The sequence below is a fragment of the Haliotis rufescens genome, unplaced genomic scaffold, assembly GCF_023055435.1.
Source record: "Haliotis rufescens isolate VD_foot unplaced genomic scaffold, xgHalRufe1.0.p SCAF_5, whole genome shotgun sequence".
In the NCBI taxonomy this organism is placed as follows: domain Eukaryota; kingdom Metazoa; phylum Mollusca; class Gastropoda; order Lepetellida; family Haliotidae; genus Haliotis; species Haliotis rufescens.
Window position 1 is genome coordinate 17,026,415 of NW_025964223.1, and position 24,363 is coordinate 17,050,777.

Below are 24,363 nucleotides of genomic sequence, written 5' to 3' on the forward strand. Positions count from 1 at the left end.
CAAACATAATTTCGACGCTCGCAAGGATGGGGTACATAACGTTTCACTGTATTACAATAGAAGTGATTCGTGATAGGATACATGAAAACAACACTTGACACGGTTGGGAACGACATTACTTCACCAAGGAATACAACATTTTTTTTCACCAAGGAGAATGAGCAAAACATTTTTAGTAAACTAGAAATGGCTTGCAAGAGTTTTACATACAGACAAGTCAGAAATTGAAACAGACACATCAGAAATGGAAAATGTTAATAATTCATATACCGTATTCCACGTAGTAAGCGCCCCGCTCTAATAAGCGCCCACGGCGATATTTGCTAATATATTGGCTAGTGAACAATCCCAACTTGCACCCCTTCAGATTGATCAATGTACACAAGACCTATTTTTTTGCGTATAATACGCATTCGTGTGTAATATGCACCCTTAATTATGGGCAATTAAATTCTGGAAATATATATCTGTCGTACATAAACATTTCAGGCAGTCGGCATAAACCACAAAATTTATCTTTCAATTCTCTTTTTCACCAAAATAATATTCTTATAAGAGCCCCCTAGTTCTAATTTTGAGAGCGCCCAGGGCACTTATTACATCAAATACGGTACATACCGGGTATATTTATATATATATACAGTACTCAACTTTTGGTAGGGATAGGCAGTATCCAGGTTGGGTCAGAATATGCCTGACTGCTTGGATATGTTGTCACACGAATAGCATTTGAATTTGCACTGGAACTGAAGAAATGCAGCTTCATTTCCTGTTGATTAAACAGAATCGCTGTATAAAATATCAGTATCCCTATAAAAAGTTGAGTCGTATATATATGCCTTTTGATAGTTTGGGATTTTCCATGGCAATGACTTTCATTTAGACTGAAAATGGCGATAGTGCTCGTTTCCGGACCAGATCTTGAAAACCGTACAATATTTCTTGCCTTGCACACAACTGGACATGTCATATTGGCAGGGGATATGAGTATGTCATGCTTGTTGCTATTGTATTGAGACATGACCACAGGATACAATACTTGTATAATGGTACAAAGTATCTTCCTACACCAAGACTTTAGATGGATCAGTACAGCCCTAACCCTTATTTTGTTCTGTAGGCATGCTGGAGGGTGCATGAGCTGTTATTGTTTTAGCCCCTGTACTCATAGTCTGTCATCTTGTGAAACACAATGCTGCCACACTGTAATTGCTCAATAGCCGTGATACTCAAGTGTGATGTTGATCTCACACAGATTAAATCAGGTAAACTCCCATTCAACGCTGAATGGTTACCTTCAGGTCGGATTCAGAACAGGGACAGAATTAGAAAGAGAAAGCCAGAGCCTCATTTTCAAGGTATTCTATGGGCGAGTAAACATATTGCTATTAATGAGTGCTTAAAAAATGGAGTTTTATTTCCTTGGAACATCAGGTTATCTTTCCAGTGATCTAATCAGAGCCATGTGTTCAAAGGGAGACAACTGTCTTGCCATCTCTGCAAGAATCCAAACAACTTGATGCAAATATTGAATGTTACAAAGTTATATACTAGTATTTACATGAACTGTTACATCTTGTGCATCAATTTTTAAGTCCGGTGTTTAGTAAAGTCTCCTAGCTCAGTTCAATCTTCTTGGAGGAAGGGGAAGAGGCTCAACCTGTCTTCTCCTTTGCTGGACGGAACAAGAACGTGGTGATACCATTTACATGGCATTGTTACAGGAGGAAGAAACATGAAAAAGGAACAATTGTTACCAAGGTCATGTGGAAATGTTGAAGACTTCTTTTTGCCACAGACACAGGTTGATGGGAATAAAGAATCATACCACCATGGAAATGGCTATTTAGAGATGTCGGCACTGGCCTCGAATATGTCGGGCCGACGGGATGTTGTCGAGCTAATTTGTGTAGTTGATGCAGTAGGCTTCAGGCGCTCTACAGACACCACAGGATGTCACCATAATGCTGAAGACAGCAGATCTAAATGTCACTGGCAGTTGTGATCAGATGTAACTGACAGTATTGCATATTCTAAGAAAAAGGACCTAGTCAAAAAGATTTTTCCAGGGCAATGAACAAGCATCCTGATGTAACTCTACAAAACACAGTGTCTACAGCATAATGTGTGACTACTTTAGCAAGCAATTGGATACAATCACTTGTCAAGGTCAGTGAACTGATATTTTGTACACTGAAAACAAAACACAAACGTCTGTGATCTTTCTAGTACTAGTCAATGTATTTGGTATGTGTAAACATGGTGAACTGAAAGTCACCCACACATTCACCCAAGTTGCATGTTACTGATAACTAGAGTGGGAACTGACCTCTAGTAGAATGTGATGTATGTCTGGATGACCTCCAGTAGAATGTGATGTATGTCTGGATGACCTCCAAGAGAATGTGATGTATGTCTGGATGACCTCTAGTAGAATGTGATGTATGTCTGGATGACCTCCAGTAGAATGTGATGTATGTCTGGATGACCTCCAGTAGAATGTGATGTATGTCTGGATGACCTCCAGAAGAATGTGATGTATGTCTGGATGACCTTAAGTAGAATGTGATGTATGTCTGGATGACCTCCAGTAGAATGTGATGTATGTCTGGATGACCTCCAAGAGAATGTGATGTATGTCTGGATGACCTCTAGTAGAATGTGATGTATGTCTGGATGACCTCCAGTAGAATGTGATGTATGTCTGGATGACCTCCAGTAGAATGTGATGTATGTCTGGATGACCTCCAGAAGAATGTGATGTATGTCTGGATGACCTTAAGTAGAATGTGATGTATGTCTGGATGACCTCTAGTAGAATGTGATGTATGTCTGGATGACCTCCAGTAGAATGTGATGTATGTAGAATGTGATGTATGTCTGGATGACCTCCAGTAGAATGTGATGTATGTCTGGATGACCTCCAGTAGAATGTGATGTATGTAGAATGTGATGTATGTCTGGATGACCTCCAGTAGAATGTGATGTATGTCTGGATGACCTCCAGTAGAATGTGTTGTATGTCTGGATGACCTCCAGTAGAATGTGATGTATGTCTGGATGACCTCCAGTAGAATGTGATGTATGTCTGGATGACCTCCAGTAGAATGTGTTGTATGTCTGGATGACCTCCAGTAGAATGTGATGTATGTCTGGATGACCTCCAGTAGAATGTGATGAATGTCTGGATGACCTCTAGTAGAATGTGATGTATGTCTGGATGACCTCCAGTAGAATGTGATGTATGTCTGGATGACCTCCAGTAGAATGTGTTGTATGTCTGGATGACCTCCAGTAGAATGTGATGTATGTAGAATGTGATGTATGTCTGGATGACCTCCAGTAGAATGTGATGTATGTCTGGATGACCTCAAGTAGAATGTTATGTATGTAGAATGTGATGTATGTCTGGATGACCTCCAGTAGAATGTGATGTATGTCTGGATGACCTCTAGTAGAATGTGATGTATGTCTGGATGACCTCCAGTAGAATGTGATGAATGTCTGGATGACCTCCAGTAGAATGTGTTGTATGTCTGGATGACCTCCAGTAGAATGTGATGTATGTCTGGATGACCTCCAGTAGAATGTGATGTATGTCTGGATGACCTCCAGTAGAATGTGTTGTATGTCTGGATGACCTCTAGTAGAATGTGATGAATGTCTGGATGACCTCCAGTAGAATGTGATGTATGTCTGGATGACCTCCAGTAGAATGTGATGAATGTCTGGATGACCTCCAGAAGAATGTGTTGTATGTCTGGATGACCTCCAGTAGAATGTGATGTATGTCTGGATGACCTCCAGTAGAATGTGTTGTATGTCTGGATGACCTCCAGTAGAATGTGATGAATGTCTGGATGACCTCTAGTAGAATGTGATGAATGTCTGGATGACCTCCAGTAGAATGTGATGTATGTCTGGATGACCTCCAGTAGAATGTGATGAATGTCTGGATGACCTCTAGTAGAATGTGATGTATGTCTGGATGACCTCTAGTAGAATGTGATGTATGTCTGGATGACCTCCAGTAGAATGTGATGTATGTCTGGATGACCTCCAGTAGAATGTGATGTATGTCTGGATGACCTCCAGTAGAATGTGATGTATGTCTTGATGACCTCCAGTAGAATGTGATGATTGTCTGGATGACCTCCAGTAGAATGTGATGAATGTCTGAATGACCTTCAGTAGAATGTGATGAATGTCAGGATGACCTCCAGTAGAATGTGATGAATGTCTGGATGACCTCCAGTAGAATGTGAAGAATGACTGAGTGACCTTAAGTCGAATATGATGAATGTCTGAATGATGTCCATAAATCCTACATGAATGACAATGTGAATATTCTTAGGAGTGCATATATTGCATATCTAAATTTGTCAAAACGGAAATAAAAGTATAATGTATTGTAATGGCTATGATCGTCAGAATCTTGGGTCGCTGTTTGTTAACAGCTGTTAAATACTGATTTCATGGGTATCTTTTCAGGACTGACACAGCTGCAATCAAAGGCACTGAAGGAGCTGCAAGAGAAGTCGATGTTTCCCTAGTTACGATCAACCCATGTCAACAACCTCACTCATCTCACATGATGAAGCCTCAAATAGTTTATGCGGCCTCGACTGTCAGAATACAAGATAAATACTGTACAGCCTATATCATACAATGAGAGCTTCTCATTGACCTCAGTAAGACAAGATAAGCACTTCACTATGCCTGAATGCAGGCAAGATGAGAGTCGCACATTGTCACACATTAAAAGAGCCTCGCATTATGTCCGATTCCCAGCAGGTTCTGGTGTAAAGAGGAACCTGAAGAACAACCAGGATGTTTTCAGTGTGATGTACTCAAAGACCATCAAAGCTTCACATTTGTGGATAGACTACATCTGTTCCTTTGTTGTATTGCTTGGGACCTTATGCATTTCACTGAATTTTCCAATACTTTTAAAAATTTACACGGATCATGATCCATTGTTTTCATTGATAGTGTACTGTAGTGTACAGACAGGGATATTGGAGATTTGTCGAGTATCATGAAGACCTCTTCCTTAACAGACAGTTGTTGATAACAGTATTTTGTGTTATTGTTTTTGGCTAATACTGCACCTTGGGTTTTTAGGATGTGAAGATATCTTTGAAAACTTGTTGCTTGATTATTTTGCACAAACCTTTTTTTCGTCATGGATATGTACATACTGGAATGAAAGCTTTGATTTTGAACATGTTTGTGTACATAAATCAAAGATACCAGTCTGTGGTACAACACACTGCTGTGTGTGGGCAGTGTCTGTGGTACAACACCCTGCTGTCTGTGGGCAGTGTCTGTGGTACAACACTCTGCTGTCTGTGGGCAGTGTCTCTAGTGCAGTACACTCATGTCTAGTGGGCAGTGTCTGTAATACAGTGCTCTGATGTCTGGTGGTCAGTGCTTGTGGTACAGTGCGCTGATGTCCCGTTGAACCTGGCTGAGAGGTCAGTTCCTTTGTAGAAGCTGCCCATCTATTGGAGAAATCTTGTACCGAGCAGTCCAGCAGGCTTTAGAGTTGCGGTATTCAACAGAACCTGTTACACAATTTAGTTTGATGAAAGTGTCTCTTCCCAGTTTGTTTCCCAAAAATAAAAGAACTTTAAAGAAGCTACTTGCGTTATTTTCTTCCATCTTTAAGTGGTATTGTTTGTCCAACCATCTCGCCTTCCATCCTGCCAACCATATTGGATTAAAGAAACAGATGATCAATTTGAGTTGGCTGAGGTATGAGGGTAAGTCGAAAAGTTCATGACCTCATACACCCTGCTTTGTGTAATGTGAGGTTTCTTCACACATATGAAGAATAATGACTGCAGATGTTTTTGAGCAGTCAACTGGTAAATTCGATGCACAAGAGAAAGTGCAAAAAATGGAGAAAACTGAGAAAAGCTCTGTGATAAGGTACCTAAAATGGAAATACACATACACGAAGATCTTAAAAGCAGTTTTGGATCCCGGCCCTTCATATTCAAATGTTGAAAACTGGGCTGCTGAATTAAAGCAAGGCAGAAGTAAGGAAGAGAATTTATGGATGTGGACATGCTTTATTCTCTTCCTTGTGTGTATCACTTCTAAATGCCTTTCAAAGACTTCAGGCAGAAGAAGCACAAACAAGGCCTTTGATCTGGTCGTGGAGACTTCCCACCGCATGGTTATAACTGACCCATGTGTTCAATTATATAATTCAGCATATCTTAGACACTATTTGGTTCAGTACATACCATCTTAAGTGAGACACTTCATATGGGCAACTTGATCACAAGATGAGTACCCAGAATGTTGACACCAGATCAGATACTGACCCGACAACATATCCAGGCATGTTCTGACCAGTTGTCACCAGAATCCTGGTACAGTTGTGTTGCGAATTGTAACCCAGGATGAGATCGAGGTCAGCTTTGACAGAGTTCAAAGTTCAGAGCAAGAAGTGGAAACATTTGGCATGACTCCAACCAATGAAGCTGGAGGCATCATTTGGGACATAGCTGGGACTTCGGTTTTCAAATAAAAATAAAACGTCAAAGCCAGGAAATAATCCGTCTCGATTATTCGCCAAAACGGATTCCATTGTGTTTAAAAGGCAAAATATCGGTAAAAACTATATGAAAATCATGATTGACCATCAGCAACGACTTCAGACTATCAATGGAGAATACTGTACTATATCTAACGATGAGGTAAGTGCTGCCGTCGAGGCTGTTCAGGGATCCCGGGGAACACTTCAGGGATAACAAAACTGGAGCATCGCCGGAACAGTAAATTTAAATAAAAGGAAATTACATCTGTATTTTGAACGATTCTCAGTGGGAACCCACAAGCTTTCAACTTTCACAATTTGGATTTCTTTAGATAAGGTGATGTGGGCGAGGCATTTTTAGTCGAATTCGTTTTAAGAATTGTTTGTGCACCGAGGACAAGAAAACGCTAAAAGGCGACTATGCTTGTCATAAGAGGCTACTGACAGTATCAGGTGGTCAGGCTCGCTGACTTGGTTATCGCATGTCATCGTATCCCAATTGCGTGGATCGATGCTCATGATGTCAATCACTGGATTGTCTGTGGGATTCCGGCTTAGAAAGGCACCCTGCAATCTATGCTTATCGCACCGCGTTAAAGGGAGGGGAAGCGGTAAAGTGGGGTAAGATGGCGTTAAAGTCATTTTGGGGATCGGGTGGTCAGACCCGGTGACTTGATTGGACATATGTAATCGTACCCCGACGAATTGGTCGGTGCTCATAATATCAGTCACTGTTTTTTCAGGTCTAGACTCGATTATTTTCAGGCCCCTGTTACGTTGCTAGAATATTGTTATTACATTACGGCATTAAACGTACAACACATCATGTTTATGTGCCGAGTTGGGTCCCTTAGTTGTCAGAATGCGATGGTCGTTGGTTCGAGTTTTGTCGGCGTTCAAAGTCCATTGGTCTACAAAATTCACGCCAGTATTCAATGTTGCTCCTAAAGTGATAAACGTCCCCAACCTACACCGCCAGACTCTTCCCTCCCAAACTGAGCGATATAACTGAAGCAATGTTCAAAATCCGGAACACCGGTGGCCCTGTCGTCTGAGGCGCCGCAATTCGCGGTGTAGAGTTACGTCCCTTGGGCACGCCAGAAACCTATGATTGTGGATTCGAATCCCGGTTCGCCCCGATTATGTTTCATAGTGTTTCCGACTGTCAGCACCAAACCCATGCTCGTGGGTTTCGCCAAAGTGGTAAACGTCTGAGAACTGAGTAAGTGAGTGAGGTTTTACGCCGCTTTTGGCAATATTCCAGCAATTTCCAGAAATGGGCTTCACACATTGTACCCATGTCGGGAATCGAACCCGGGTCTTCGGCGTGACGAGCTAACGCTTTTACCACTAGGCTACCCGACCGCCCCTCTGAGAACTGCATAACCCGGCTTTCCTCCCACATTAAGCTGACACGCCTTGATATAACTGGAATACTGTTGAAAGCGGCGTGTTACCAACTCGCTCACTATGTCTTCCTATCGGTTACATTGGAGATTAACTAATGAGCTCAAATTAAGGAATTACCGATTGTCGGAATGCATGGGTATGTGAATGACATCGTTCACAAGGGGCATATAATCCGTAATTTCTAATAGGATATTCTTTGTACATTATTATTCAGTGTCATTTTGTGAAATAAATGGAAGATATCATATAAAATACCAACACTAAATAAGCTTCACTGAAGTCGACCTGTTGTTTTGATGACGTGATGCGAGGAAAACGGCGATTCAGGGCCTCAACTCTACCCGCAAATAGGCATCAACATAACTATGAGGTGTGGAACATGGGACAAAAATCAGAACAGTGACTTCATTCTGGACTCAAATGTTTTCTCTAGTAGGTTAATTAATAATACAGTAAACTACGTTTATAACGAACACGCTTATAAAGAACTGACGGATATAGCGAACTTATTTTTAGTCCCGACCATTTGTTGTATATATGCTGTATGTATGCTTATAACGAACTACGGTTATTACGAACTAAAATTAGTGGTCCCCTCGAGTTCGTTATAACCGTAGTTTACTGTACTTGACCTTCGTATAAGAGCCGTGTGAGTCTGTGGGAAGGGGAAGTGATGTGAATAGGTGAACACAACGCGAGCAGAGAACAAATTAGTTCCTCTATCACTGTTGTTTGTTTGACTGTTTCGGGTTTTGAAAGCACTATCTGGGTATGTTTAGGGGGAAATGTTTGGGAAGTGGGGATGGGTATGGAAAGATGATCAATGATATTCTTTACTTTGTACTGAGGACGCTTGTGGAGGCCGGTATAAAATGAGATATGTATTTGTGGTCAGTAGATGTCAACAAGGTTACAAACTAAGCTGTATAAAGCTACGGTTTGTTAAACGATGTGAGTTCTGTGTCCAATGAACAGCAAACAAGAGGACAACTTAATCTTTAACCCCCGCGCTAATGTATTTATGTACAGGTGTGTCATCAAGCTGATTGAATTGATTTGTCTTTGGGTCTGATTGGTCCTAAAGAAAGGCTACGTTGAACATCCAGAAAATTACCCAAACAGTAACAGCTACCTTACAATGTATACGCAATATGCTGAATGCTGATAATTGTGCAAATCCCCGAAAAGCAATACAGAATCTTGTTCAGCGTTATACTCTTGCATCTTCACAAGGCAAAGTCCAGTTTTATAGTCAAGATGTACCCTTGAAACAAACCTACTCGCTTTTAAACACAAGCCCAGTCACTTTAACGCCCTTGCCTGAGGAAGATGTACTCTTGAAACAAATCTACTCGCTTTTAAACACAAGCCCAGTCACTTTAACGCCCTTGCCTGAGGAAGATGTACTCTTGAAACAAAACCTACTCGCTTTTAAACATAAGCCCAGTTCTCACAGTGTGAAATCAGCTCAGCAGTCGCCTTATATGTACGAAGTTGTGTGAAATATATTAAATCTTTTACAGGGTATTAACAGTGCGTCGGAAACGAACCCTAAGTTGAACCGAAGTCTAAATTGTTGCCTCGGACACGCAAAATTCAAAATCAAATATTTCATGAATAACAAAGTGCTTCAGTTCAACACTTTTCTGATTTGTATGCAATGTTTCATAATTGATGTTGAAAAGATCATGAGTTAAACTCCGGAAAAGAACCCTGCTCTCACCTGAACACAAGTGCGTCGTGTTGTCTAAGAAACGCAAACAATAAAAACTCACGCAGCAAAAAGCACGAATTCAATACCTGCCTAATGTGCATACACAGCTTTTGACTTATGCCCCTGAAGTGAGCCTAGCCTTCATTCCAAAATGAAGACCTGGGTTCGATTCCCAACATGGGTACAATGTGTGAAGCCCATTTCTGGGGTCCCCCGCCGTGATATTGCAGTAATATTACTAAAAGCGGCGTAAACCAAACTCACTTATTTCCAAATGAGTCAGACTTGTTGTCTCCGATATGCAAAAGCTTAAATTTGAATCCCGAATAGCAAAGGACACTTTTACCGGTGTGTATACAAATGTTCATGAAGAAATATTGAATAGTTTAAAAATTATTATTCATTCAATAATCACTAAAGCGGACGTAAAATATCTTTCCCGGTTAACTCTAAAAAGGGAGGCAACAATTTATCGTTCGTAAACTGGTTCACTGTTGGGTCGAGGACAGCATACTAAACGCATGTAACCTACGTAGACGGGAGCCAAGTCAATATCGTTCGAAGCTCTTCTGCAGAAGAAATATTTTCTTCGAATTTCCGGTGCGGGAAAATTGAGAAATTCGGCGTGAACAGGAGGAAGCTATGGATACTGCTGAATCCGTCTCAAAGGTAATAATAGGTTATTTTTCAACCCTGCATGTGTACACGGTGGGTTACTGCATCACAATTACGGCTTATCAGCCTGGGTTTAGGGATGGGCACCTCTTCCCTATCAAACACACCTTACGATCCTCGGGGTTAGTTGTGAGTTAGGGTATGGGTTATCTATCCACTTTTAGTAAAATACGTACAGTATCAATTGATCAAGTGGAAAAATTTCCACCCATATCCCCCCTCCATATACTGCTCAATTCTTTTAATTTTAAATCTTTTTGAGAGGGGATACTGGCGTAATAGGCGACTAACGGGATCGGGTGGTCAGGCTCCCTGACTTGGTTGACGCATGTCATCGTATCCCAATTGTGTGGATCGATGCTCATGATATCAATCACTGGATTGTCTTGTCCAGACTCGATTATTTACAGACCGCCATCATATAGCTGGAATATTGCTGAGTGTGGGGAATCTAAACAACAAACAAACAAAACAAACTGGCGGAAGTCTTACCCTAAGCTTCAAGCTGGCAACGCCTGTTCGATCCTCTGCGTGGCACTAGAATCAGTTCTCAGAATATCATACACTTTTGGTCGCTGGTTTCACCTATCAAACTTTGTAAGCAGATGCTGTCCTGGCGCATTCCAGTCGCAGGTATCACCTACCAAGCTTTGTATGCAGATGTTGTCATGGCACATACTAGTCGCCTGTCTCACCTACCAAAGTTTGTATGCAGATGCTGTCATGGCGCATTCCAGTCGCAGGTATCACCTACCAAGCTTTGTATGCAGATGGTGTCACGGCGCATACCAGTCGCCTGTCTCACCTACCAAAGTTTGTATGCAGATGCTGTCATGGCGCATTCCAGTCGCAGGTATCACCTACCAAGCTTTGTATGCAGATGGTGTCATGGCGCATACCAGTTGCCTGTCTCACCAACCAAACTTTGTATGCAGATGCTGTCCTGGCGCATTTCAGTCGCAGGTATCACCTACCAAGCTTTGTATGCAGATGGTGTCACGGCGCATACCAGTCGCCTGTCTCACCAACCAAACTTTGTATGCAGATGCTGTCCTGGCGCATTTCAGTCGCAGGTATCACCTACCAAGCTTTGTATGCAGATGGTGTCACGGCGCATACCAGTCGCCTGTCTCACCTACCAAGCTTTGTATGCAGATGCTGTCATGGCGCATACCAGTCACCTGTCTCACCAACCAAGCTTTGTATGCAGATGGTGTCATGGCGCATACCAGTCGCAGGTATCACCTACCAAGCTTTGTGTGCAGATGCTATGTCATGGCCAGGATCCGGAAATATTTTTTTGCCAATCGGACATTTGTATTTGGCCACGCCCACCTCATATATGAAGTGTTGCACGTTCACACATTCATGAATATAAGAATAAACTCAAGCGCCTCTTTCATAACATATATACATGATATACATACAATTTATTAACAAGTCAATGACACAGATCTAATATATACAATTTCAACCTATCGGGATGTTGGTTTGACTAATTTGGCTATGGAACAGTTTCCACTGTAAAGCTGTCGGTTGCGTCAAACTTTGTGTGCAGATGCTGTCATTGCGCATGTTGCACATACCAGATGGCAGTCTGATGGCAGGTACATTAATTAGTTTTGATGCTGACGTAATAGACAGACCCTGCCCCAAAACAGCCGCAGCTGTGCAGAGCCTGCCTTTAGTGCTGGCGTCGTTTCCCCAACTAAAAAATTAAACACAAAACAAACTTTATCAATTTTAATACTCCCCAATTCAAATTAATACAGAGCAAACAAGTTTGAAAATACTTTCTTGATGCATTCCATTTTTTTCAAAATATTCGATACCACGTCTTGTAAAAAATGTGGCAGACATGGGGTCGTTTATTTTCTTTCAATGTGCCAGAACACGAGAAGCAACGTTTGCCACTGCAGATCCACATTTGGAATGATCTGAATATTTCTTTTGGAAACCAGTTATTATTTCCAGGTTGGCCTGGGGGTCAATGGGGTTGGGTGGTGTTGGGTTGGTGTCTTAAATTGTAATCACACAAGGTAAGCGGTCCCTGTTTTAACAGAAAAGGAAGAATGGTCTAAATTAATGGATAATTATGGATTCACATATGTAACCATGGTAACAGTTATGTTCCTAATTGGTAATATTTGCATGTCATTGCAAATGTTGTTGGCACTACAAAATCAACATCTACGACTGGTACACCTTCGTATCAAAGTGATTTACCACAATATGTCTTCTTCATCTTTTAAAGGCCCCAACGATTGCCTACGTTTTTGTGTCAGGGATGAAATCACACATGTTTTCATTGTCTGATTAACTTGGTCGCCGCCTATGGTAGTCGCCATCTTTGTGAAGCTATGTGAGATAAGAACAGCGATCTGATTGGACATCACGTTTTCATTACAAGGGTGTCAAATCGTGATCTTCGCGAGGTGGCGCCAGGGTCAGGCCAAGGAAAGTGGCAAGTGTAGAAACTAGGCTTTAATATAGGCTAGAGGAAACGCTTGCCTCGGGAAGATGATGTAGATGAAACTTATACAAGGTATTGTAGATGTTGTAGGCAGCTGCTCAGTGGCCTCAGTTAGGGTGTATCCACTAACTGACATGAATACAAGCATATGCCGTTTAAAATAGCATTTGATGAATATTTCTTGAATAGGACTATAATGTACTTAATTTATATACTTACATCATCATGTACATGAACATGGATAAAGTGACATTTCAAAAAAAGAAAAGTTAGGCAACTAAATGTTTATAACTGACACAGAAATATAGGTAAATATCATTATATTGCCATACACACAGAAGGTTACACAGCCTGTTTGTCATACTGTTAGCATGAACTTGGACGTATTGTGTACACAACAAAATCTATCAAGCCCTAGAATATACATGTACTAAGAATTCTTTTCTCATCCAATTCTAATGCATTGTGGGCGGTCGGGTAGCCTAGTGGTCAAAGCGGTCGCTCGTCGCGCTGAAGACCCGGGTTTGATTCCCGACATGGGTACAATGTGTGAAGCCCATTTCTGGTGTCTCCTGACGTGATATTGCTGGAATATTGCTAAAAGCGGCGTTAAACCATACTCACTCACTCACTCACTCTAATGCATTGTATATTCACATGTTTCAGGGATGCTTTGCTTACAAAGGAAAGAAGAAGGTGGCAAATCCAGGTAGTTCATAAACTAAATCTATATCACTCCTTCAGATGTTTGGTGGTAAACAAAAGCTTTACTTTACCCTTGTTTTTTGTAGAATTTATTGCTATTGACAATTTAATACTGTTTGATGAAATGCTAATACTTTGGTAGTATTTTCCATGTCAACCTCTTTTAGTCTCAACTGTCCTGAAGGTCTACATGAGTTTGCTATTTGGTTTGAGTAGTTCTGCAGGAACATATGCTTCTAACATATTGGTTGGTTGGTTTGTTGTTTAACGCCGCACTCAGCAATATTCCAGCTATATGATGGCGGTCTGTAAATAATTTGATCTGGACCAGACAATCCAGTGATTAATATCATGAGCATCGATCTGCGCAATTGGGATCGATCACATGCATCAACCAAGTCAGCGAGCCTGACCACCCGATCCCGTTAGTCGCCTTTTACACCAAGCAGAGTCACCTTTTACGGCAAGCATGGGTTGTTGAAGACCTATTCCACCCGCAATCTTCATGGGTCTTCTAACGTGTAAGAGACGACTGAACAGATACCTTGATGAGTACCTTTACAGTAGGCCGGGACTCATAATATCAGTCACTGTTTTTTCGGGCCCAGGCATGACTATTTATGGGCCACCATCATCATTGTATTGGACCGCCTCCGTGGTCTAGTGGTAGAGGGTCCGCCCGGAGAGCGGAAGGTCCGGGGTTTGATCCAAAAGATGTTAAAAGATAGTACTTGTTGTTACCCTGTCTGGCGCTCAGCATTAAGGGGCTAAAACAAGGACTGGTCGGCAAGGAGTCAGTATACTGTGTCTGAGTGGGGTATTCATGTTAAACTGCGGCATGGTATCTCAGTGAGCTGGCACTATAAATCGGCATCAGTCCGGACTAGTACAAGCAGCCACACAAACTTACACACATACATGCACGTCGCTATATAAGTGCAATAATCTTGGACACGATATTAAACCCAATTTCACCTCACCATGATCGTATTGTTTTGTTAAACAACAAATGACACCAACCTGTAAAGAGCTACCTTACAGGTCCGGTTTGATATCTATTTTTTTCTGACCAGGGCTTAAGGTTGTTGAATGCATTAAGATAATTTAAGAATGATATATAATAAAATATGAATTTCACAATAAGATATTTAATGACGATGACACCACAGCTCTTTTTTGATGTTCATAACATGTGATGATGGCTGCACAGCGTTAGAAATTGGCACTAGTCCTGTAGTCCTCACCAAACTGCCAAAAAGTAAAGGTATCATAAGGACTAGTAGAAATTGGCCCATTTTAAGGGTTTTGCTATATGTTATCATTATAAGGACTAGTGGACAAAACCTGTTAGTTTCTAACCCTGCTGCATGCATCTGATTAGCTCACTGCCTCCAAAGGTCTAGTGGATAGAAAGTCTGTCTGGAAAGTGGAAGGTTGGTTGTTTGATCTCTGGCTGCGTCATACCTAAAGACGTTAAAAGATGATGCTTGGTCACCCCATTTCACCTCACCTGAGCAGTTCCTGACTGTGTCCCCATCCTGTTCCAGCTGCCTATTTCACCAAGAAGGATGTGGGATGTGAGGCCCGACTGGAAGCATACCAGTCCCTGTGGGAGATAGTGGACACCGATATAAAGGTGCGCTTCATTTATAACCCCAGATATAAGCTTCAGGTGGTTTTCTGGGTATACCAGGAAGACAAAATTTGAGCTATGAATCCTGTGTACCTAAAGCCAAACCGTTGCTGCCACCATCAAGCTCTGGTTTTAATACTCAACCAGCTGCTGCATTGTAGCTGTATTTTGTGGTGTAGATGAATCACTACTTTTTTAGGATTGTGCCGATTGTGTTTTTCTTACCTTGGACTTCTGGGACTGTCAATTTAAAAGTTAAAATGTGTCCTAAGTTTACAGGGAATATTCTGTGATACCAGACTGTTAAAGTGGCCTTTGCAGGTAAATCATGTAAATTGGGAAAAAACCCAATATTTTGTACAAAATCTTTAAGAGAGATTTTATTATTGAGTTATTTGAACATTTTTGCATTCAATACATTTATAGCTCTTCCTTATATTGGCCCTTTTATCAGTGCAATAAAATACAAGTCATCTGTTATAACGTAATGGTAATTGTGTATTCTAATTTGGGAATTTTTTGGACTTTGGGTTGAATATCGGCCTGAAGAGGTCTGATTAAATCCCTGATCTATGTTAAAGTGGAGTAGTAATGGCGGTCAAGTGCTTTGATTTCTGATAATGTGATAATGGGTCCTGTTTACTTTACAGAACTTATTAATGATTGACGTTTTTCATTCACAAGATAGTCATCTCCTTTTGTGTAAAATGTTTGAAGGATACCTGTAACAGTTTGTGTTCCTCTTTGAAGATCATGCAGTCAGACCTCAATAGTCAGATCTTTGAGGAGCTGTTGGCCTTTGCAGCTTCCAGCCATAGCCCACGCAGTAATGATGAAGAGGAAGGGGGACAACTCCGCAAGGCTATTCAGGAGATTCCAACAGCAGCTCTAATCACAGGTGAAAAGCACTCACACTGTATATGAGGCCGTGCTATTTGTTTAGGATTCATTATGACCAGTTACTGAGAAACAGTTTGGGTTACAACAAAATAATTCCCTAGTCAAACAGCTCTGTAATATCAAATAATTAATAAACAAATTACACCGTCTGAAAATACTCTTCAGATATAACCTTGAAAAGATATTTTAGCAAAGTAACTGTTTCTTATTTTGACCAGCTCAAAACTGAAATGAGAGAGGGGTTGTTGAACAACTCAATCAGCAATACTGCACCTGTATCACATCAGCTGTGTGAATGATCTATCTCTATGAGAATGCTCAGTGATTTTTTAAATGAGGGATTGTTCACTTGTAGTTGACACTGTGCTAGTTTCTGTGATGAGTGTAGACTGTGATGGGTGTGGACTGGTATGAGTGTGGACTGTGATGGGTGTGGACTGGTATGAGTGTGGACTGTGATTGGTATGGACTGTGATGAGTGTGGACTGGTATGAGTGTGGACTGTGGTGGGCGTGGACTGGTATGAGTGTGGACTGTGATGGGTGTGGACTGGTATGAGCGTGGACTGGTATGAGTGTGGACTGTGATGGGTGTGGACTGTGATGGGTGTGGACTGGTATGAGTGTGGACTGTGGTGGGCGTGGACTGGTATGAGTGTGGACTGTGATGGGTGTGGACTGGTATGAGTGTGGACTGGTATGAGTGTGGACTGTGATGGGTGTGGACTGTGATGGGTGTGGACTGGTATGAGTGTGGACTGTGATTGGTATGCACTGTGATGGGCGTGGACTTGTATGAGTGTTGACTGTGATGGGAGTGGACTGTGATGAGCGTGGACTGTGATGAGTGTGGACTGTGATGGGTGTGGACTGTGATGAGTGTGGACTGTGATGGATGTGGACTGTGATGGGCGTGGACTGGTATGAGCATGGACTGTGACGGGCGTGGACTGTGATGGGTGTGGACTGTGATGGGTGTGGACTTTGATTGGTGTGGACTGTGATGGGTGTGGACTATGATGAGTGGACTGTCATGGGTATGCACTGTGATGGTCGTGGTCTGTGTTGATACGGGACTGTGATGGGTGTGGACTGTGATGGGTGTGCACTGTGTTGATACTGGACTGTGATGGGTGTGGACTGTGATGGGTGTGCACTGTGATGGGTGTGGTCTGTGTTGATACTGGACTGTGATGGGTGTGGACTGTGTTGATACTGGACTGTGATGGGTGTGGACTGTGATGAGCATGGACTTTGATGAGCGTGGACTGTGATGGGTGTGGACTGTGATGAGCGTGGACTGTGATGCGTGTGGACTGTGATGGATGTGCACTGTGATGGGTGTGGTCTGTGTTGATACGGGACTGTGATGGGTGTGGACTGTGATTGGTGTGGACTTTGATGGATATGGACTGTGATGAGTGTGGACTGTGATAAGTGTGGACTGTGATGGGCATGGACTGTGATGAGCGTGGACTGTGATGGGTGTGGTCTGTGATGAGTGTGGACTGTGATGGGCGTGGACTGTGATGGGTGTGGCCTGTGATGGGTGTGGACTGTGATGAGCATGGACTGTGATGGATGTGGACTGTGATGAGCGTGGACTGTGATGAGCGTGGACTGTGATGAGCGTGGACTGTGATGGGTGTGGTCTGTGATGAGCGTGGACTGTGATGAGCTTGGTCTGTGATGGGTGTGGACTGTGATGAGCGTGGACTGTGATGGGTGGGGACTGTGATGAGCATGGACTGTCATGGATGTGGACTGTGATGAGCGTGGACTGTGATGGGTGTGGTCTGTGATGAGCATGGACTGTGATGAGCGTGGACTGTGATGAGCGTGGACTTTGATGAGCATGGACTGTGATGGGTGTGGACTGTGATGAGCATGGACTGTGATGAGCATGGACTGTGATGAGTGTGGACTGTGATGAGCGTGGACTGTGATGGGTGTGGACTGTGATGAGCGTGGACTGTGATGAGCATGGACTGTCATGGGTGTGGACTGTGATGAGCTTGGAATGTGATGGGTGTGGGCTGTGATGAGCGTGGACTGTGATGAGCGTGGACTGTGATGAGCGTGGACTGTGATGGGTGTGGACTGTGATGAGCGTGGACTGTGATGGGTGTGGACTGTGATGAGCGTGGACTGTGATGGGTGTGGACTGTGATGAGCGTGGACTGTGATGAGTGTGGACTGTGATGAGCGTGGACTGTGATTGGCGTGGACTGTGATGAGCGTGGACTGTGATGGGTGTGGTCTGTGATGAGTGTGGACTGTGATGAGCGTGGACTGTGATGAGTGTGGACTGTGATGAGCGTGGACTGTGATGAGCGTGGACTGTGATGAGCTCGGACTGTGATGAGCGTGGACTGTGATGGGTGTGGACTGTGATGAGCGTGGACTGTGATGGGCGTGGACTGTGATGAGCGTGGACTGTGATGGGTGTGGTCTGTGATGAGTGTGGACTGTGATGAGCGTGGACTGTGATGGGTGTGGACTGTGATGAGCCTGGACTGTGATGAGTGTGGACTGTGATGAGTGTGTTTTGATCTTGGCAGGTGTCAACACTCCAGACCACGCAGTTATGTTCTCCAACCTTGTGCAGCTGTTGAAGGAAAGAGTTAGCTCCCTTGTTGCAACTCTCCGTGCTAAGGACTGCCCGAACCTGAAGACAACCCTGTCCAAGATGATCTCCCAGCTGACCTCAAACCCTGACCTGGTACTGTTACACTTGTTTCTGACCTGGTACCCCTCTCTAGGTGATCATGTTGATTACTGAAAACATATAGCAAAGCCCTAGTCCTTATGATACCTTAACTATTGGGCAGTTTAGCAAAGAGTATAGTACAAGTGCCAAATACAAATGCTGCAGTTATATCTGGTTGTGTGGTCAAGATCTGTTGAATGTTGTCCTTTTCACAAGTTTCTCTGGTTGTGTGTCACACAATACTTTCTGGTATTCCTAATTTCCAGTACCACATCCACAGAAATACCTTTTTAAATGCAGTACAACCCTTGCATAGATTATACCATTTCAGTCTGTGACTTTAAACACTAGACCAATAGCCAAGTCTAGTAAAATGTCTTTCAGTCCACTTAGATCCACTGAAAATAATGTGAAGTGACAGGTATGGGCCAAAAGACTCATACTTTTTTGACACAGACTGCTAGATGTTCATATTTTTGAACCACTAAGTGAATGACACTTTGATCAGAATATATACAGTAAACTACATTTAAAAAACAGATTTTTTTTTTATCCCGAGCCATTTGCTGTACAGTCAACTACGTTTATAACGAACACGCTTATAACGAACTGACGGATACAACAAACTTATTTTTAGTCGAGACCATTTTTTGTAAAAATGCTGTATGTATGCTTAATATGAACTACGGTTATTACCAACTAAAATTAGTGGTCCCCTCGAGTTCATTATTACCGTAGTCTACGGTATATACGCTGTATTTTAGATTTATAGCAAACTATGGTTATAACGAACTAAAATTAGTGGTCCCTTTAGTAGTAGTTTACTGTATTGTGTATTCAGATACTAGATGATGATGATGATGATCCTGCCGCCCCGAGACGGAAGCAGGCAGCGTGTACTGTGTCCACCCTGTGCCAGTGGTATAACAGCAAGTTCAGAGTGAGTTGGCAAAAGAAAAAAACCCTGTTTAGTCTTTCTGTCAGTGTATTTAATGCCCCCTATTCTATTTGTACCCTTGTCAATGTGTTTGCTGTTTATTCATCACAGTTTGAAGTCTGTACTTGTTACATGATTCAGGGCCCCGTGAAGATTCCGGGGTACAATAGGTCTCAGTAATCCATGCTTGCAGTAAAAGGCGACTATGCTTGTCGTAAAAGGCAACTAACGGGATTGGGTGGTCAGGCTCACTGACTTGGTTTGATGCATGTCATTGATCCCAATTGTGTGGATCGATGCTTGTGATATCAATCACTGGATTGTCTGGTCCAGACTGGATTATTTACTGACCACCGTCATATAGATGGAATATTGCTGAGTGCGGCGTTAAACAACAAACCAACCAACCAACCAACATGATTCAGGGCGCTAGGAGACGGCTATCTGCATGTTGTAGACTAGCGGCATTGATCTTGACTTAGTTTGTAAAGGATACATGTATAGCTCTTGGATTTCTCATGATCTCCTGGGGCGATGGGGTAGCCTGTTGGCTAAACCATATCAACGCACATGATGGCATCACCGATACTGAGAGGAGCTTATTAAAGCTGTCATTGTTTCGGTTGAACTTTCATTGAAGACCCCTCCAGTTTTCGTCACTTTAAAAGAGCATTGTTGGATGTGAGCCAAAATTAGTCGCATCAGCCTGTAAGAGCCTGTTCTGTCTACAAATTAAACAGGTTTAATATTTAATGATTTTTTTCTTTATTAGTCGTTGAAATTTGTGGCTACTTCCCTTTGCCTTTCAGTGTCGGCTGTTTGTCATCTCCATATTTTTCTGAACTAATTTCTTTCTTGGCGACATGATTGAAGTTTTACATTGGATGTGTTTGGTAACAGTAACATGTGACTGCTGTGATCATGGCTATTTTGCATATTTGGAAACTTGTAACTGTTTTATCTTCCAGTCATCTAGTTCTTCTCCAAAGAAGCGGCGTTCTGGGGGTGGAGCTATAGAGACAACCATGTCACTGCCCCCTCTAGTGGTTGTCTTGGAGGATATGGAGAGTTTCCTGCCCCTTGTGCTACAAGATGTCATCAGTATCTGCAGGTGTGCAGTCTGTGCATGTTCAGTGCTCCTCCCATCATATCCAGCCTCTGTGTATATAAACTATGACTTTGTATAGCACACTTTCCAATTCATAACGGCTTAGACCATGATAAACTTAATTATTTCCCTGCTCACTGGATCAGTGTGCTCTCGATTTTCATTCTCAGCTCCCTATGGAGTATTCAACCAAATTCGGGCTGTGGGGTGCGAGAAGGTGAACAGTCACATTATCATCTCCTACCAGGTACCCATGCACTGCTGAGTGAACAGGCTGTGGGGTACGAGAAGGTGAACAGTCACATTATCATCTCCTACCGGGTACCCATGCACTGCTGAGTGAACAAGGGCACATATTGAACAAAGTCACTTGCCTCAGGAGACACTGCATGTGTGACATAGCAGTCTTCAACTGATCACAAGATGGCAGATGCTGTTATTAAACATCCTTATTCTGTGTATGTCTATTATGAGGTGAGGTGAAATGGGGTTTAACGTCGCGTCCAAGATTATTGCACTTATATAGCGACGTGCATGTACGTGTGTGTGTGTTTGTGTGGCTGCTTGTACTAGTCCAGACTGATGCCAATTTATAGTGCTAGCTCACTGAGATACCATGCCGCAGTTTAACATGAATACCCCACTCAGACACAGTATACTGACTCCGAGCCGATCAGTCCTTGTTTTAGCCCCTTAATGCCGAGCACCAGACAGGGTAACAACAAGTACCACCTTTTAACGTCTTTTGGTATGATGCGGTCGGAGATCAAACCCCCGACCTTCCGCTCTCCGGGCGGACGCTCTACCACTAGACCACAGAGGCGGTCACATCTATTTTAATGAATACCCTGGACTCATTAGAAATCAAAGCTTTGTTTCTTCATTTCTTTCTCATTTCATTTGATCATAATTTCTAGGATGCCTGTACTTCGCCCTCGTTAAGTTTCACGGGCGGTTGGGTAGCCTAGTGGTTAAAGCGTTCGCTCGTCATGCCGAAGACCCGGGTTTGATTCCCGACATGGGTACAATGTGTGAAGCCCATTTCTGGTGTCCCCCCGCCGTGATATTGCTGGAATATTGCTTAAAGCGGCGTAAAACCATACTCACTCACTCGTTATGTTTCTGGGTTTGTCATCACCATACCCATACTCGTAGGTTTCACCTAAGTGGTACATGTCTGAAACCTGCATCAATTAGGGCTTTCTTGACACATTATTAATCTGAATGTAACTGGAACTGGAGTACTATTCAAAGCGATGTAAAACCCATCTCACACATTTACACTCATTAACATCTATTACATAGATACCTGCCGTGATATTGCTGGAATATTGCTAAAAGCGGCGTAAAATCAAACTCACTCACTCACTATTACATAGATACAGTATTCAACGTGATAAGCACTCCGCTCTAATAAGCGCCCACAGAGATTTTTGCTAATATATTGGCTAGTGAACAATCCCAATTAGCACCCATTCAGATTGATCAATGTACACAAGACTCTTTTATTCGTGTATAAAATGTGAGTTATATGCATCCTTAATAATGGGAAAAATTAAATTCTGGAAAAATATATCTGTTGTATTTAAACACATCAGGCTATCAGCATAAACCACGAAATTTACGATCTTTCAACTCTGCTGTTTTTCACCAAAATACTATTCTAATGAGAGCCCCCTATTTCTAATTTTGAGTGCAGCGTGGGCGCTTATTATGTCGAATACTGTTATGATGGTTTCCAAGAAATACTGATAAACTGCAATGTCACTTAAATCAGTAATGTCTCAGGATTCAAAGGTTACACACATGACCAGGACATGAACTACAATGAGGATGTCTTCCAGATGCAAGCCTCGATAAACCCAGTGTAAAACATCACTTTGTCATGCCTTGTTTCAGCAACTACATTCACGAGCTGCCTCTGGTGTTGGTGTTCGGAATTGCCACGTCTGTGACGGCTGTCCACCGCCTGCTCCCCAACTCTGTCTCCTCGCTTCTGTGTATGGAGAAGTTCCAGGCCCCGCCCTCCTCCGAATACCTCACCCAGGTCATCAACAAGGTAGGTGTCCCGGCGCCTCAAACACGACCTCAATAATAATACCAAGAGGCATCAGTTTTCTCAGTCTGAACTGATAACTCTTCTAAATGGGGCCCCGAAATAGTCCAGGCGCCTCACACACGACCTCAATAATAATACCAAGAGGCATCAGTTTTCTCAGTCTGAACCGATAACTCTTCTAAATGGGGCCCTGGTATAATCCAGGCGCCTCACACACGACCTCAATAATAACATCAAGGGGGATCAGTTTTACCGATAACTCTTTTAAATGGGGCCATGGAAGAGTCTAGTGGTTAAAGCACTTTTTCAGCACACCCAAGGTTGGTTGGTTAGTTGGTTTTACGCCGCACTCAGCAATATTCCAGCTATATGAGGGCGGTCTGTAATAAATCGAGAGGACCCGTGAAGATCTGGGGTAGAATAGGTCTTCAGCAACCCATTCTTGCTGTAAAAGGCGACTATGCTTGTCGTAAAAGGCAACTAACAGGATTGGGTGGTCAGGCTCACTGACTTGGTTGATGCATGTCATCGTATCCCAATTGCGTAGATTGATGCTCATGATGTCAATCACTGGATTGTCTTGTACAGACTCGATTATTTACAGACCGCCGTCATATAGCTGAAATATTGCTGAGTGCGGCGTTAAACACCAAACAAACAAAACAAAAAATACTCGAGTCTGGACGAGACCTATTCTACCCCGGATCTTTACGGGTCAGCACACCCAGGACTAAGGTTTGATTCCCCATATAGGTACAATGTGTGAAGTCCACTTCTGGTGTCCCTAGTCCATGAGCCAGAGAAAATTTGACTACCAAACAGAGGGACAAATTACCAATATGATTTTCAGCTAGCTTGATGTCTCACCTGTATAATTTCATGTGATGGACATTTCAGATGCCCAGCTAAATACGATTTTGGTGGCCATTTTCCAAGATGGCGGCCATTTTTTCACTTTTTCTACAGATTTCAGAAATAAGCTTATAACACAGAATTTATTAATTTCAGACAACTTGTATTTCCTGATATTGTTTCAGCACTACATTGCACACATTCTGTTATGCTTTTTGTATATCATTGAGTTATAATTTTTTAGTTAATGTTGAAATTATATAAGGAAATTACCCTTTTTTAACATTTTACTGACATCTTTTCTTTCCAATGCAACGTTGTTGAGTAATAATTCACACCTTATGATAGATATAAATTGTCTAATGTAATTTCATATATAAAATACCATTTGGAAGTTAAAACACGATAGTACATAAACATAAGCAGCCATTTATCAATATAGTGCACTTTTTCACAGATAATTAAAAAATGAAGAAAGTCGTACATATTGCAACCAAAATTTGTTTTTATATTTCCTAGCTAAATTTCCAAGAATCTAAAGGGTTTAAAGTTAAAATGTACACATTGTGATATTATATTTATATGTGTTTAATAATAACATCAAAAGTATACATATAAACAAAATTCCACTTTCATTC

General features: G+C 42.3%; 1 protein-coding gene and 1 long non-coding RNA gene across 2 annotated transcripts in view; both read left to right on the forward strand.

The window, feature by feature from the left end:
• The first annotated feature begins 541 nt into the window (after positions 1-541).
• LOC124113647 lies at positions 542-5,641 on the forward strand. The gene is made up of 2 exons (XR_006857789.2): positions 542-2,169; positions 4,492-5,641. It is a non-coding gene; the product is annotated as an uncharacterized LOC124113647 (long non-coding RNA).
• Positions 5,642-10,238: 4,597 nt separating this feature from the next.
• The window catches only part of LOC124113648 (origin recognition complex subunit 3-like), a 30,081-nt gene continuing 15,956 nt past the window's right edge, over positions 10,239-24,363 (forward strand). The window contains exons 1-8 of the mRNA XM_046474107.2: positions 10,239-10,343; positions 13,489-13,531; positions 15,075-15,163; positions 15,911-16,058; positions 18,621-18,781; positions 19,611-19,709; positions 20,675-20,817; positions 22,714-22,873. Coding sequence (XP_046330063.2) covers positions 10,317-10,343; positions 13,489-13,531; positions 15,075-15,163; positions 15,911-16,058; positions 18,621-18,781; positions 19,611-19,709; positions 20,675-20,817; positions 22,714-22,873 — 870 coding nt within the window. The 5' untranslated portion in view covers positions 10,239-10,316. The remainder of the gene's footprint in view (positions 10,344-13,488; positions 13,532-15,074; positions 15,164-15,910; positions 16,059-18,620; positions 18,782-19,610; positions 19,710-20,674; positions 20,818-22,713; positions 22,874-24,363) is intronic.